The 13,949-nt window shown below is 43.0% G+C and overlaps 1 protein-coding gene across 9 annotated transcripts in view; it reads left to right on the top strand.

The window, feature by feature from the left end:
- Positions 1–13,949, top strand: part of kank1a (KN motif and ankyrin repeat domains 1a) — a 430,902-nt gene that overhangs the window by 261,747 nt on the left and 155,206 nt on the right. For 2 of the 9 annotated variants that reach the window (XM_038804691.1, XM_038804686.1), the window contains exon 1: positions 1,801–2,292. The exons of the other annotated variants lie outside the window; for them this stretch is intronic. In XM_038804691.1, the coding sequence (XP_038660619.1) occupies positions 2,280–2,292 (13 nt within the window). In that variant the 5' untranslated portion in view covers positions 1,801–2,279. Of the gene's footprint in view, positions 1–1,800; positions 2,293–13,949 lie in introns of those variants that run through there. 9 annotated transcript variants of the gene reach the window in all.

Below are 13,949 nucleotides of genomic sequence, written 5' to 3'. Positions count from 1 at the left end.
ATTGTCGCGCGATGTCCGTTCATTCGTTGTTGCAGTGTCTGCATGGTCTCGCCAATGTACCACGCTTCGGGACATCCTTTCCTGCAGCATATGAGGTAGACAACGTTGTCCGAGTCACATGGGTATGTACCGCGTACCTGGTGGGTGGTGTTCTCGCGTGTAATGGTGGTACCCATGTCGATGATCTGGCACGTCTTGCAGAGATTGTCATGGCAGGGTTGTGTGGTGTTGTGGTCGCTGTTCTGAAGGCTGGATAGTTTGTTGCAAACAATGGTTTGTTTGAGGTTGCGCAGTTGTTTGAAGGCAAGTAGTGGGGGTGTGGGAATGACCTTGGCGAGATGTTCATCTTCATCGATGACGTGTTGGAGGCTGTGAAGAAGATGTCATACTTTCTCTGCTCCAGGAAAGTACTGGACAACGAAGGGTACTCTGTCGGTTGTGTCCTGTGTTTGTCTTTTGCAGATTTTGCAGATCAATGTTCCAACAATGGAGAAAATTTAAAGGGTGTACTGAATGAGGGAAACACTTGCAATAAGCTGTTATTGGCTTCAATCTTCCACCTCCACCTTGTTTTGTTAACTCTTCATTCCATTTTATTTTTGATATCTTAATTTTCCTGGAATTTCTCTAATCTGCACTCTAGTCCCTCTACCTTTGTCCCTTTTCTGTAACCCCCTACACACGAGCAGTTCATTTGAAAAAATGCATGCCCTGTTTCCAAGAACTAATCAAGTAGTTTGGTTAGCACGTCGATGGACCATTCTCGAGACTTCTTGACAGATATTGGATGTCAGTTTGGTGAAGTCAGTGGGAAAAATCTTTCTTGAGAGCACACAATGGGCAAAAGTGAACCAACAGCCTCTTCACACCCCACTCAATTTTACCACTCATTCAATTTAAGAAAAATGCAAGAAAGACTGCTAGTTCATTATCACCTGCTTTGTGCTACTCCCCAGGACCAGTTACACACCAGTGTCTCTTGCAAATGGTGCTCTGAAAGTTGAGGCAAACAAAATGTGTTTAAGGGTTAAACTAATACGAGGAAGGAAAAGTAGTCCAACAAGGTCATGCAGGATAGAAGACTATATGCTAATTTAAACCGTGTTTATACTTGGTTGAAACTTGATGTGACGATAAAACATTTTTTCTTACCATAGCAAATGAACATCTGAAGCACATTATCTCAGATATATCGACAGTAAGATATCAACTAGTTTTTTTAGTTAAAAGTTCTAGAGTTTAGAAATTGTTTAATATTTTTTTAGATTATATTCACTTCTTTTATGTCTGTCAGCCCAAACAGATAGTGGGCAGACTCCAGGCAACCACCATGCCTCACGAGGCCACAGGTTTTTCCCCCTTGCTGGGTAGTTCACATTGGTTTCATAGACCTTTACAAAGTATTTGGCGGAACCATTTTCAACAAAATGGCTTCTTCAGCAGGCTACTTGTTCAGTTGCAAGTGCTTGTCTGCTGCTCTATATTTCTGCCTTGGATCCTGTTTCAGTAAGGAAGTAAAATCTTAAATGTGATTCACTCTTGAATTTGACGCAATTTGACTTGCCTGGAAAGTACTGAATTTGAGGATACTGCACTCATCAATTTTAAATTCAAGTAACACAAATGTAATTAATGGGTTGTTGGGGTACTTGAGAACTCTTCTTGAAACACAACCTTAATTATTTTGCAGCTTCTTACTTTTATTCGTCGCATGGAAAAATCTTTGTTCCCACTTTAAGTGTTTGTTAAGCCTACAACAATGCATGACTTTGAATCAAAGGAGGCATGCCCTTTCTCGCAGACTTGCAGATACTTCACATTGATTTAACCACAGATATTCTGTTTGAGCCAGTTAATATTCAATCTGAGGCATGTGAGACTGCAAGCTTTAGTTTGTGTAAGACGCACATGACCTAACCTGTGTCCGACGGGCCAAATATCAGAGACTTGCTGGAAGCTTGCTCCGCTTTTAGAGGGATCAACCTCTATTTTTAAAGAAATGTGGGACTTTCATTCAGTGCCGGGTCTTGTACTTCGCTTGGGCTATAATAGCTAAATATTTTCCGAAGCAGACATTTTGAAGGTCTGAAGTTACCACTTATACTTTTATGTGGACGTATACCCACCAGCTTGTGGTTGAGGTGTCGCTTTACAGTCATATGATCAAAGCAGTTAATTTGGATAGGAGGTGATACCCTGATCTCAGTTTTCACTGACTTTTGGTCAGACAGTAACCTTGCCCGGTCGGCTACCTGTTCTTCACTGTCAGGGAGTTTAACATGACACCAACAGGTAAGAAATATTGCTTTCAAATCAATTCCAATCAATAGATTATGGAATGTGAATGGCAAATATTTGATCTTTACCTTCTTTGTCTGCAGACGCAGTCCTCGTGCGATAAATTAAGAAATTAGCTATGATATACTCGAGGAAGCTTTCGTTTTTAATTGAATGTTTTTAAAATACAAGTACCTCCTTCAGGTGAACATTGGAAATGGAAAACCTTAATAAATTCCAAACTATGTTCATTTCAGAATGACTAGTCTCCACTTGTTTTATACAGTGTCTGCATTATCAACAAAATACTGCAGGAGGAGGCTTTATATTTGTTTTGACATATCCCATGTTACTTTATGTGCAAATGCGGAATGCATATTGAAAGTATATGGTCTAGCAATATGATCCATATTTTTGTGTTATCATGCACTGATAGTTGTTGTTCTGCTCTTTAATTTAAAAAAAATCACTCGGAGATGTAAAGGTGCTTTCGTTCAATGTGTTTAAATGCAAATTTGAATGAACTTGCTTTGGATGAGTGTAATTTATAATTAACTGGAACTCACTTGTTCCAAAGAGTTCAAGTTGCATGTGAACGTTTTAAGATTAATGCTAAATATAATTTCTTTATTTTCAGTGTAACTCTAATCTCGTGTGGTAGTGCAGACAGATATGTTTTCTATCAATAAGCCTTGTCTTAAACTATATTTTGGGTCTGCAAAAGAGAGACCCTCTCCATTTTTAAAAAACATTTCCTGTAGAAGAGCATCTGAATTCTTGCTTGGTTCATCTGATGGTATGAAACTAATTGAGATCATGTGCTGGGTGTTACTCTGGGTAATGCCTCAGGCTCTATCTGCCCCCTCGGGTGGACGTCAAAGATCCCATTGCACTATTTACAGAAGAGCAAGGGTGTTCTGTGTCCAGGCCAATATTTATCATATTTAGCATCGCTAAAATAGATTGCCTGGTTGTTTTTACACTGTTTTGGAAGCTTCCTATGCACAAGATGGCTGCCATGTTTCCGATAACACAATCGTGACTAAACTGCTGATGTACTTTATTGGAAATTTGCAATGATCTGAGATGTAATAGGAGTAGGATGGTGATTTTGTCCAGTTTTATACCGGACAATCTAGTTTTGAGCCAGTTTGTCCAGTAATTTGTGACATGATATGCTCCTGTCTGCAGTGGCATTTGAATGGGACAACCCGCTTGATTGGCACCCTTTCCACAAACATTCACTCCCTCTGCCACTGACGTGCAATAACAGCAGTGTGTACCATCTAGAAGAAGAGCAGCAGTGTGTACCATCTATAAGAAGAGCAGTGTGTACCATCTACAAGAGGCACTGCAGGAACTCGCCAAGGCTCCTAGGCAGCACCTTCCAAACCCATGATCACTACCATCTCGAAGGACAAGGGCAGCAGATACACGAGTTCCCCTCCAAATCACTCGCCATCCTGACTTTGAAATATATTGCTGTTCCTTCACTGTGGCTGGGTCAAAATCCTGGAACTCCCTGCCTAATAGTAGAGTGGGTGTACCTACATCACATGGACTGCAGCGGTTCAAAAGGGCAGCTCACCACCACCACCTCAATGGCAGTTAGGGATGGGAACCAAATGCTGGCCTAGCCAGTGAAGCCCACATCCTGTTTTTAAAATAAAAAGGAAATTTTAGAAAACAGTTGTTTTTCATATGCCGTGCCCGACTGCCATCTCCCTCTTGTCCACAATTGGACCCTTTCTGGCCTGAGCCAAGAAGGATCTTTGTGATGACATCACCTCTATATACATGATGATGTCACCACCCCTGCATTGCAGAGGTAGAACATAGAACATAGAACAGTACAGCACAGAACAGGCCCTTCGGCCCGCGATGTTGTGCCGAGCAATGATCACCCCACTCAAACCCACGTATCCACCCCACACCCGTAACCCAACAACCCCCCCTTAACCTTACTTTTTGGGACACTACGGGCAATTTAGCATGGCCAATCCACCTAACCCGCACATCTTTGGACTGTGGGAGGAAACCGGAGCACCCGGAGGAAACCCACGCACACACGGGGAGGACGTGCAGACTCCGCACAGACAGTGACCCAGCCGGGAATCGAACCTGGGACCCTGGAGCTGTGAAGCATTTATGCTAACCACCATGCTACCGTGCTGCCCTAGGTGTCCACTATTAATAGGTGCCACCCTAGACATAGAGGCAATATAAATGTGCTGTTCATTTGTTCTAAAAACTATTGGAAAGCTAAATAGATTTTGCCAAAAAAGCAAACTACTGTAACAATCTGCTCTAAGGCCTACTCTGTCTGCTGGAAAACAACCAGACTAAAGCAAGCCAGTCATCAAGCCAGCTGCCTCCAAACTGCACACCTAATCAATATTCCTGATCCGTTTGTTTTTCTGATTCCAATGACTTCTTACCCTACAGATTTGATTCCAACAGCAAATGTAATGTTGAGGTACCTCCAAACGCAAAACAATCTTGTGACTGCAATTGTAGCCACTAAAGTTCTCGGGAGCTAATTTATCTGGTCCCTTCCAATGGGTCAAAACCACAGGTAGTAAAGTCAAATAGTTTCTAGTTACATTTATTTGGGTTCTGTCATTTTGATTCTGGCCACATAGCGGTTGAATTGTCAGCTGTACAATTTAGCAATATTCCTATGATGTCCTGTAAATACCTCTCTATCCAGTAAGATCCACAGCTAAAATTGTGAATGTCGTTTTTACATTAATGATTTATTTAGACTTTTGAGCAAGAGAATATATGCAAACCTCATGTCCAGTTATAGTATTAGTGAATTTAAATAAGGCAAATGAATGGGTCAACAATGTGTGGGTAGAAGATTTGCCCCTGTGTACTTGCTCAATAAAGAAATGACACATTTACGAAACCACTTTAATTGGAAGAGGTTTTGAAATACAAGCACCGAACAAAGCTGATTTGTTTCAGGATAAACTCGTTTTGGTGATTCTGCTAAACCTGGAAATTGGGAAAGAAGGAATGCAAATAATTTTTTGCATCTCAATCAATAAGCAGCTTTATGGAAATTAAGTTAGGGAACTGGAGGCTACATATTTCTTTTACATCTAATTAGCTATTTAATCAAACTTTCGGCGCAACGTTTTGTGTTTATCGGCGTTAACCATCTCTCTCACTCCCCCCCCCCCCCCCCCCCCCCCCCGTCTTCCACCCCTTCATCCCACTGATCATTGAGGGTGCTTCAGAGTTCTTCATTTATCTTTGCTGAAGCATCTTCCTTCACTTCTCTCGCTCACTCCTCAAAACCAAGCTTTTGGTCACCTCTCCTGATCGCTCTGTTCCGTACTCATTCACCCATCTGTCTCCATTTGTGAAGTCTCTTGGGAAGGTTTAAACATTAAAGATGTTTAAATGCAAGTTATTCATTGCAGTTGTGTGGAGTGTCTTACATTTCCGCTTTCATACAAGTTTGAAATGAATGTCACTTCCAATCCCATTCCAACAGATATATTTTAAACATATATATATATAAATATATTATATTATATTCCATTAGAATGAAATATTGGTTGATGTATTTTGGTAAACCCAACTACATCTGTTTGGATAGATTCCAGCATCTCTAACTGTGCAATATGTGACCTTTTACTTGAACTAGAATTTTAATATTAGAAGTCTTGAGGAACTGTACAAAAAAGGCATCATGAAACTGCTGACAGACTTATTTGGTTGGATGTAATGCAGAGTTGTTGATGCAGTTCAGCTGTTGCTTTTGAACTTGTAGAAGCTTTAGCAGCTTAATTTTCATGTTTTGTACTTGGCTAATTTTGAAAAACTAATCATCTTGTGTAAATTAAACAGCACTGAGGTCAGTGTAACCTTGAGGCATGACTTAAGGTTCTGTCTTTTTTAAGTCAACCTGGCACAGGTCTGTCAAGTGTTTCAGGAAGGGTTTGTAAGGCTAGCTTATATCTGATTCTACAAGTGAACACTGACTATAACTGCATTTTGAATTGGATGCTTAAATCATTTTCTTCTTAGCTTCACGTACACCATGAGTTTAACCTAAATACCATGTATAGATCTTGTTCAAAAGTAAATTTAAAATGTATATGCATAATGGCTCATTTAAATATGCTGATCTAGATCCCGCCCAGCATGGGCGAGGTGCAGATCGTTACATCTTGTAAGGTTTGGTTGAATCTCGCAAATTGACTCTAGCATCGTGAATCTCGAGAGGCCTCTCGGGGGATTCAATGGCCTTGTTGCCCCACCCAAGCCGGGCACGACGAGTCCTGTAAAGTGTGCCCATTGCGTTTCATGAGTTTGTCATTTGTGCACATTGGAAAAAGAAAAAGGGAAGGCAATCTACACTACGATGTGCGCCCCCCCCCCCCCCCCCCCCCCACCATACACACTTTGTTTCCACCCACTTAAGTTCACTTTGAATTCTAAATGATAGAACAAAGATCAAAAAACAAAGAAAAGTACAGCACAGGCTATCGTCCCTGCTTCCACCACCTCCTCCGGCAGCGAGTTCCAGGCACGCACTGCCCTCTGTGTATTAAAGAAAACTTGCCTCGTACACTCTTACATCTCCTCTAAACCTTGCCCCTCGCACCTTAGACCTATGCCCCCTAGTAATTGACCCCTCTACCCTGGGGGGAAAGTCTCTCACTATATCCATTCTGTCTATGCCCCTCATTATTTTGTGGACTTCTATCAGGTCGCCGTTCGACCTCCTTCGTAACTTTTGGTAGAACCTAACTTTGTCTTCCAAAGTGCACATTTGGAAATGGCACATTTTAGTTTCCAAGATTGATTAAATGTCAGTACTTGGTTTTTTGTCACCTGCCCATGTATGTCCATATCTGGCTTGGTGTCATATTTAGTTTTATAATAGCTCTGTGAAGTGCCTTGGGAAGTTTCCTTATTAAAGGTGCTGTATAAATACAAGTAGCAGTGATACTTGAGTATAATTATACATGATGCAGTCGTTGGACTGTATGGTCTTATTTTAACAAATTCATAAATCTAATATCCTGAAACAGTGATATAAGATTCACCCATTGAGAGAAGAAATACAAGTGCGAGTATTAATTTGTGTGTATTGCACAGTGCAACTTCATAACATGTCTCCAGAAGTTTAATTCTATCTGTTTCTTAAACTGGACATCTGTGGAAGGTTATGCTATATGTATTGGAAATTGATTTTTACTTATCAAATTGCTGCATACATTTTCTAAACAGAATCTGCAGGCTTGCATTTATATCTACTGATAGAAGACAGTTGGGATAAGAGGCGCGTTATCAAGATGGCAACCTATTGTAACTAGTGGAGTGCCACAGGGATCGGTGCTGGGGCCAGAATTATTTACAATATGTATCAATGACTTGGACGAGGGCCGTCCACAGTGGCACAGTGGTTAGCACTGCTGCCTCACGGTGCTGAGAACCCAGTGTTTGATCCCGGCCCCGGGTCACTGTCTGTGTGGAGTTTGCACATTCTCCCCGTGTCGGCGCGGGGTGGGTCTCACCCCCACAACCCCGGGCCGGGGAGAAGACAGGACACGATAGCACAGTTGCTTCACCACTCCAGGGTCCCAGGTTCGATTCCCGGCTTGGGTCACTTTCTCTCCGTGTCTGCGTGGATTTCCTCCGGGTACTCCGGTTTCCTCCCACAGTCCAAAGATGTGCAGGTTTGGTGGATTGGCCATGATAAATTGCTGTCAGTGTCCAATAAGGTTGGGTGGGGTTACTGGGTTATGGGGATAGGGTGGAAGTGTGAGCTTAGGTGGGGTGCTCTTGCCAAGGGCTAGAGCTGACTTGATGGGCCGAATGGCCTCCTTCTGCACTGTAATGTGCAGGGTAGGTGGATTGGCCACGCTAAATTGCCGGTTAATTGGGAAAAAAGAATTGGGTACTCTAAACTTATATTTAAAATCTTAATGACTTGGACGAGGGAAGTGAATATACTAATGCCAAGTTTGCGGATGGCACAAAAATAGGTGGGAAGGCAAGTGGTGAGGATGACAGAGCCTACAAAGGGATATAGATAGGTTAGGTGAGTGGGCAAAAACTTATCAGATGGAATATAATGTAGGAAAATGTGAAGTTATGCACTTGGTAGGAAGAATATAGGAGCAGAATATTATTTAAATAGAGAAAGACTGCAGCAAATTGCAGCACAGCGGGATTTGTGGTGCTCGTGCATAAATCTCAAAAGACAAGTTCAGCAGATAATTGAGAAGCTAAATGGAATGTTGGCCTTTATTTCAAAGGGGATGGAGTATAAAAATAGGGATGTCCTGCTTAGACAAGGCACTAGTTAGACCACACCTGGAATACTGTGAACATTTTTGACCCCCTCATCTAAGGAAAGATGTACTGGCATTGGAGGCAGATCAGAGAAGGTTCACGGGGTTGATCTCGGGTATGAAGGGATATTCCGGAGAGGTTGAGTAGATTGGCGTTTAGAAAAATGAACGGTGTTATTATTGAGACATATAGGATCCTCAGGGCTTGATAGGGTAGATGCTGAGAGGATCTTTCAAATGAGAGGCCTCCCATTTGAGATGAGGAAATTCTTCTGAGGGTAGTAAATCTGTGGAATTCACTGGAAGCAGAGGGCTGTGGAGGCTGGGTTATTAAGTATGTTCAAGGCTGAGATGGACAGATTTTTAATCAGCAAGGGAAACAAGGATGATGAGGATAAGGCGGGAAAGTGGAGTTGAGGATTGTATCCATAAGTCATGATCTCATTGAATGGCGGAGCATAGTAGATGGGCTGAGTTGCCTATTTCTGCTCCTATATCTTATGGTCTCATGGTCTTATAGTGCCTTCCATGGCCACAGGATGCATTAAGTGTTTTACAGTCAATGATGTATTTTTGAAGTGTAGCCACTGTTGTCATATTGGAAACGCAGCAGCCAATTAGGGAGGTAGTGGCATTAGTAGTATTATCACTGCATTAGTAATTCCGAGATCCCGAGTCATGCTTTGGGGACGCAGGTTCGAATCCCGCCATGGCAGATGGTGAGATTTGAATTCAATAAAAATCTGGAATTAAAAGTCCAAAAGTGATCCTGAAACCATTGTCGATTGTCGTAACAACCCATCTGGTTCACTAATGTCATTTTTAGGGGAGGAAATCTGTCGTTCTTAACTGGTCTGGCCTACATGTGACTCCAGATCCACATCAATATGGTTGACTCTTAAATTACCCTTGGGGGTGGCCAATAAATACTGGCCCAGCCAGGGATGCAAACATCCCATGAACAAATTAAAAAAAAATAAAAAAATTTGCACACAGCATAATCCCCGAAACTGCAGTGTGATAATGGCCAGGTAATATGTGCTTAGCATGCTGAAAAAGCAGGAAGAGCCTCTGATTAATGTTTCAGGGATTGTCGTGCTCACGTCCTGGAGTGGGATTTGAACTCTCAACCTTGTGACTTTAGTGAGAGCAGTCCTGCCTGAGGTGCAGCTGGTGGGTATAATACTGGCTCATTTAATGAATGATGCCACTTTGTTTTTGTTTATGAGAAAGCATTGAGATTTGAGGGTGTCAAACTGATAAACCTCAGAGAACATAAAAGCGCTAAAGAAGTGCTTTAATTATTCCCCCTAGCCTTTTTCCACTGTTTCAGATTCTGCAGTTTTTCTTCCATGAAAATGATTTTTATAGAATCCCAGCAGTGCAGAAGGAGGCCATTCAGCCCATCGAGTCTTCACCGACCGCTCAAAAGAGCACCCCACCTAGACCCAATCTCCTGCCCTATCCCTGTAACTCTACCTAACCTTTGGACACTAAGGGGCAAATGATCATGGCTGATCTACCTGACCTGCACATCTTTGGACAGTGGGAGGAAACCGGAGCAACCGGGGGAAATCCACGCAGACACTGGGAGAATGTACAAACTCCACACACAACCATGACCCAAGACTGGAATTGAACCCAGGCCCCAGATGCTGTGCGGAATCTGCACTAACCACTGTGCCACCGAGCCGCCTAACCTTTGGAAAATAAGGGGCAATTTATCATGGCCAATCCACCTAACCTTCACATCTTTGGACTATGGGAGGAAACTGGAGCACCCGGAGGAACCCACGCAGACATGGGAAGAACGTACAAACGCCACACAGTCGCCCAAGGCCGGAATTGAACCCAGTCCCTGGCGCTTTGACACAGCAATGCTAACCATTGTGCCCCATACTGCCCTTTTGTTGAAAGATTCCACCAACTGGGATAAAGTACATATGTTCTTTATTTTTATAGCAGTTTACAAATAGAGGCTAAACTGGTTACACCAATTACTTTTGACCAATTCTGTTTATACTGCCTATTGAGAAGAAAGAAATGAAGAACATTTATTTATATAATGCCTTTCCTGGACTTCAGGATGTCTCAAAATGCCTAACAGACAAAAAATAACAACTATACAGGAGTGCTATCAGACACAAATTACCATTGAGCCAACAAATGTGACATTAGGACAGAGACTAAAAGCTTGGCCAAGGAGGTGGGGTTTAAAGTAAGATCTTAAAGGAGAAGAGAAGTGGAGAAGGGAAGGGTTTAGAGAGGGTATACCAAAATTTAGGCCCTAGGCAACTGAAGGCATAGCCCCCTAGCGTGTGGCAAAGGAAATGCAAGATGGAAAAGAGGCCAAAATTGTTGAGAAACAATTTTTGGTGGATTATAGGATTGGAGGTTAGAGATTGAAAGGGACAATTAGATGGAAGAACATGCACAAATATGTTTTATTTGTGGATATTAAAATTGAGATGCATCACATCAGCAAAAAATAGGTGATGAAGGAATGAGACTTAGTATGAGTTAGGTAACAGGCATCAGAAGTTTAGATGAGCTCAAGTTCATCTAAGATGCAAGATTGACTTGCAACATCGAGAGCCAAAGGGCCTGTTCTGTGCTGTACTGTTCTGTGAAATAGAACTTTGTTGCAGCAGCTCCATCCGAATGTCAGCACTTCTGATACAGCACTTCTACTGCACTGAAGTTTCAGTTTAGATAATGTATAAATACCTCTGGAATGGGCCTTGACCCGCACTTTCTGACTCCGAACTGAAGTTGTTATCATTGTGCGAAGGATGACTGCTTACAGGCAAATCAAAATGACGCTTCATGTTGTGTTGACTCTGTCTGCCTCTGAAAACATAGGGCAATCTGGTTAACGCCTGTGGAATTGTAGTTCAGTCCAGATTAGAAGCATTTCATTGCTTTCTTGCTGCTGCCTAAACAGATGCAGGACCTTGAGGGGAAAAAATGACAACCAAACAGCTTGAGAATGGTTTACAACACTGACCCCGAGTGCAGAAGACCAGAATTTGTAATATTACTTAGACTTCCTCCCTCCAAATGTGCTGCCTTGTCTGAGGTGCAATTCCACAGGTTAACCAGAGTATGCTGCTTTCTATTTTTATGGCCGCCATGGTAGCGCACTGGTTAGCACTGTGGCTTCACAGCACAGGGACCCAGGTTCAATTCCCGGCTTGGGTCACTGTGTGGAGTCTGCACGTTCTCCCCGTGTCTGCCTGGGTTTCCTCCGGGTGCTCCGGTTTTCTCCACAAGTCCCATAAGACATGCTTGTTAGGTGAATTCGACATTCTGAATTCTCCCTCAGTGTACCCGAACAGGCGCTGTAGTGTGGCGACTAGGGGCTTTTCACAGTAACCTCATTGCAGTGTGAATGTACTTGTGACAATAATAAAGATCAGTTTATTTTGTAACTTAAGTAAACTGAATAAACATAACATCAGTCTGTTGTTGAGCCCTATTATTTAAAATTGAATTACTTTAGAACGACTTTTATTTCCTTCTGGTTTTGCCTATTGAAACAAGACACATGGAGAACATTATTACAATCCCATACCAGAACCCATTACAATCCCGTACCAAACCCCAACAGTTGCTGGGATGCTGACAGAAACTCCAATAATTTATTTAAGTTGTAAGAATGTGAGGAAAGGGTACTTCGCTCCAGGAGTGATTTCACGCACAAATAGGAATATAGTTTATTGAAACAAATTTTATTTCTAAGTTTAACATAAATACAATAGTTTTAAATTACGAGTTAAAGAATGCTTAACAATACAATGAAAAATAAACCAGAACTGTTAACCTTTATCTCCACTCAAACAGCGCCCATTTCTAGTCAAAATCCACTTTAAAATCCAGTTAGCAAACTCAGGAATGCACTCAGGAATGCTTGCTGTAAAGTGATGTCTTGGATAAACCTTTCAAGACCCAGCCTGCAGATTCTTGCCTGTCTCTGCTTAAGCTGGCATCCTGAGAGACTGCTACTGTCCTGTACACGGGTAAATCTTTAACTCGCTGTCTGGAGAACAGCTTCTCGTCGGGTCTGGCCTCTGTCAATTCTGTTTTTCCCAGAAACTGCTACTCTGTCTACAGATAGATCTGAATTGAACTGTATTGAGACAGCTTCTTCTCTGCTCGCATCCCAATCTAAAACTAAACTGAAAACCTCAACACCTGACTGCTTCAGCCTGTGGCTCCTCCCATTAACTACATCATCTTATCAAACTAAACACAATCGGCAGGATTCTGTGATCCTGAGGCTGTGTTTCCCGATGGCATCAACATGGCCTCAGGATCAGCAATTCTGACCCCTACAGGGGGCCAACACAACACTGGAGCGACCCATGCCACTCCAGCTGCTGATCCCAGCACAACTGGGCGCCACGGGGTCTGCGCATGTACAGTGGCTCCCTTCTGTGTCCCAACCCAACATGGTGTAGGGCTACAGGGGCCGGCGCGGAAGAAAGGAGGCCCCCAGCAAGAGAGGCCAGTCTGCCGATCGGTGGGCCCCGCTATGCGGAGAATCGCATCCCAGCGGCGTGGCACGATTCGTGCCGATAGCGCCGATTCTCTCAGCCCGGCCCCAGGCTGAGAGAATCCCGCCCAGTGTTTCTAATCATCTATACCTCAGGGAAACATCTTTACATAAACAAAAGTCCATGGGTGGAATGAATTATGATCGATTTTTACGATGCTTCACTTGCACCGCTGTCTCCAAAAAGTCTAGCTGCCTTTCAAACCAGGATTTTACAAACGCATGACTGCATCAGTCAAATCCTAACCCAGGCTTTTAACCCTTGCTGTACCAATTACATATAATCTAATCAGCTTTATTGTCACAAGTAGGCTTACATTAACACTGCAATGAAGTTACTGTGTAAAGCCCCTCATCGCCACATTCCGACGCCTGTTCGGGTGTACAGAGGGAGAATTCAGAATGTCCAATTCACCTAACAGCACATCTTTCAGGACTTAGAACATAGAACATAGAACGGTACAGCACAGAACAGGCCCTTCGGCCCTCAATGTTGTGCCGAGCCATGATCACCACACAAAATCACATATCCACCCTATACCCGTAACCCAACAACCCACCCCCCCCCCTTAACCTTACTTTACACTACGGGCAATTTAGCATGGCCAATCCACCTAACCCGCACACAGGAAACCGGAGCACCCGGAGGAAACCCACGCACACAGGGGGAGGACGTGCAAACTCCACACAGACAGTGACCCAGCCGGGAATCGAACCTGGGACCCTGGAGCTGTGAAGCATTTATGTTAACCACCATGCTACCCTGCTGCCCTTGTGGGAGGAAACCGGAGCACCCGGAG

The sequence above is a fragment of the Scyliorhinus canicula genome, chromosome 8 (genome assembly GCF_902713615.1).
Source record: "Scyliorhinus canicula chromosome 8, sScyCan1.1, whole genome shotgun sequence".
NCBI classification, from domain to species: Eukaryota; Metazoa; Chordata; class Chondrichthyes; order Carcharhiniformes; family Scyliorhinidae; genus Scyliorhinus; species Scyliorhinus canicula.
This window is presented reverse-complemented; position numbering and strand designations above follow the sequence as displayed.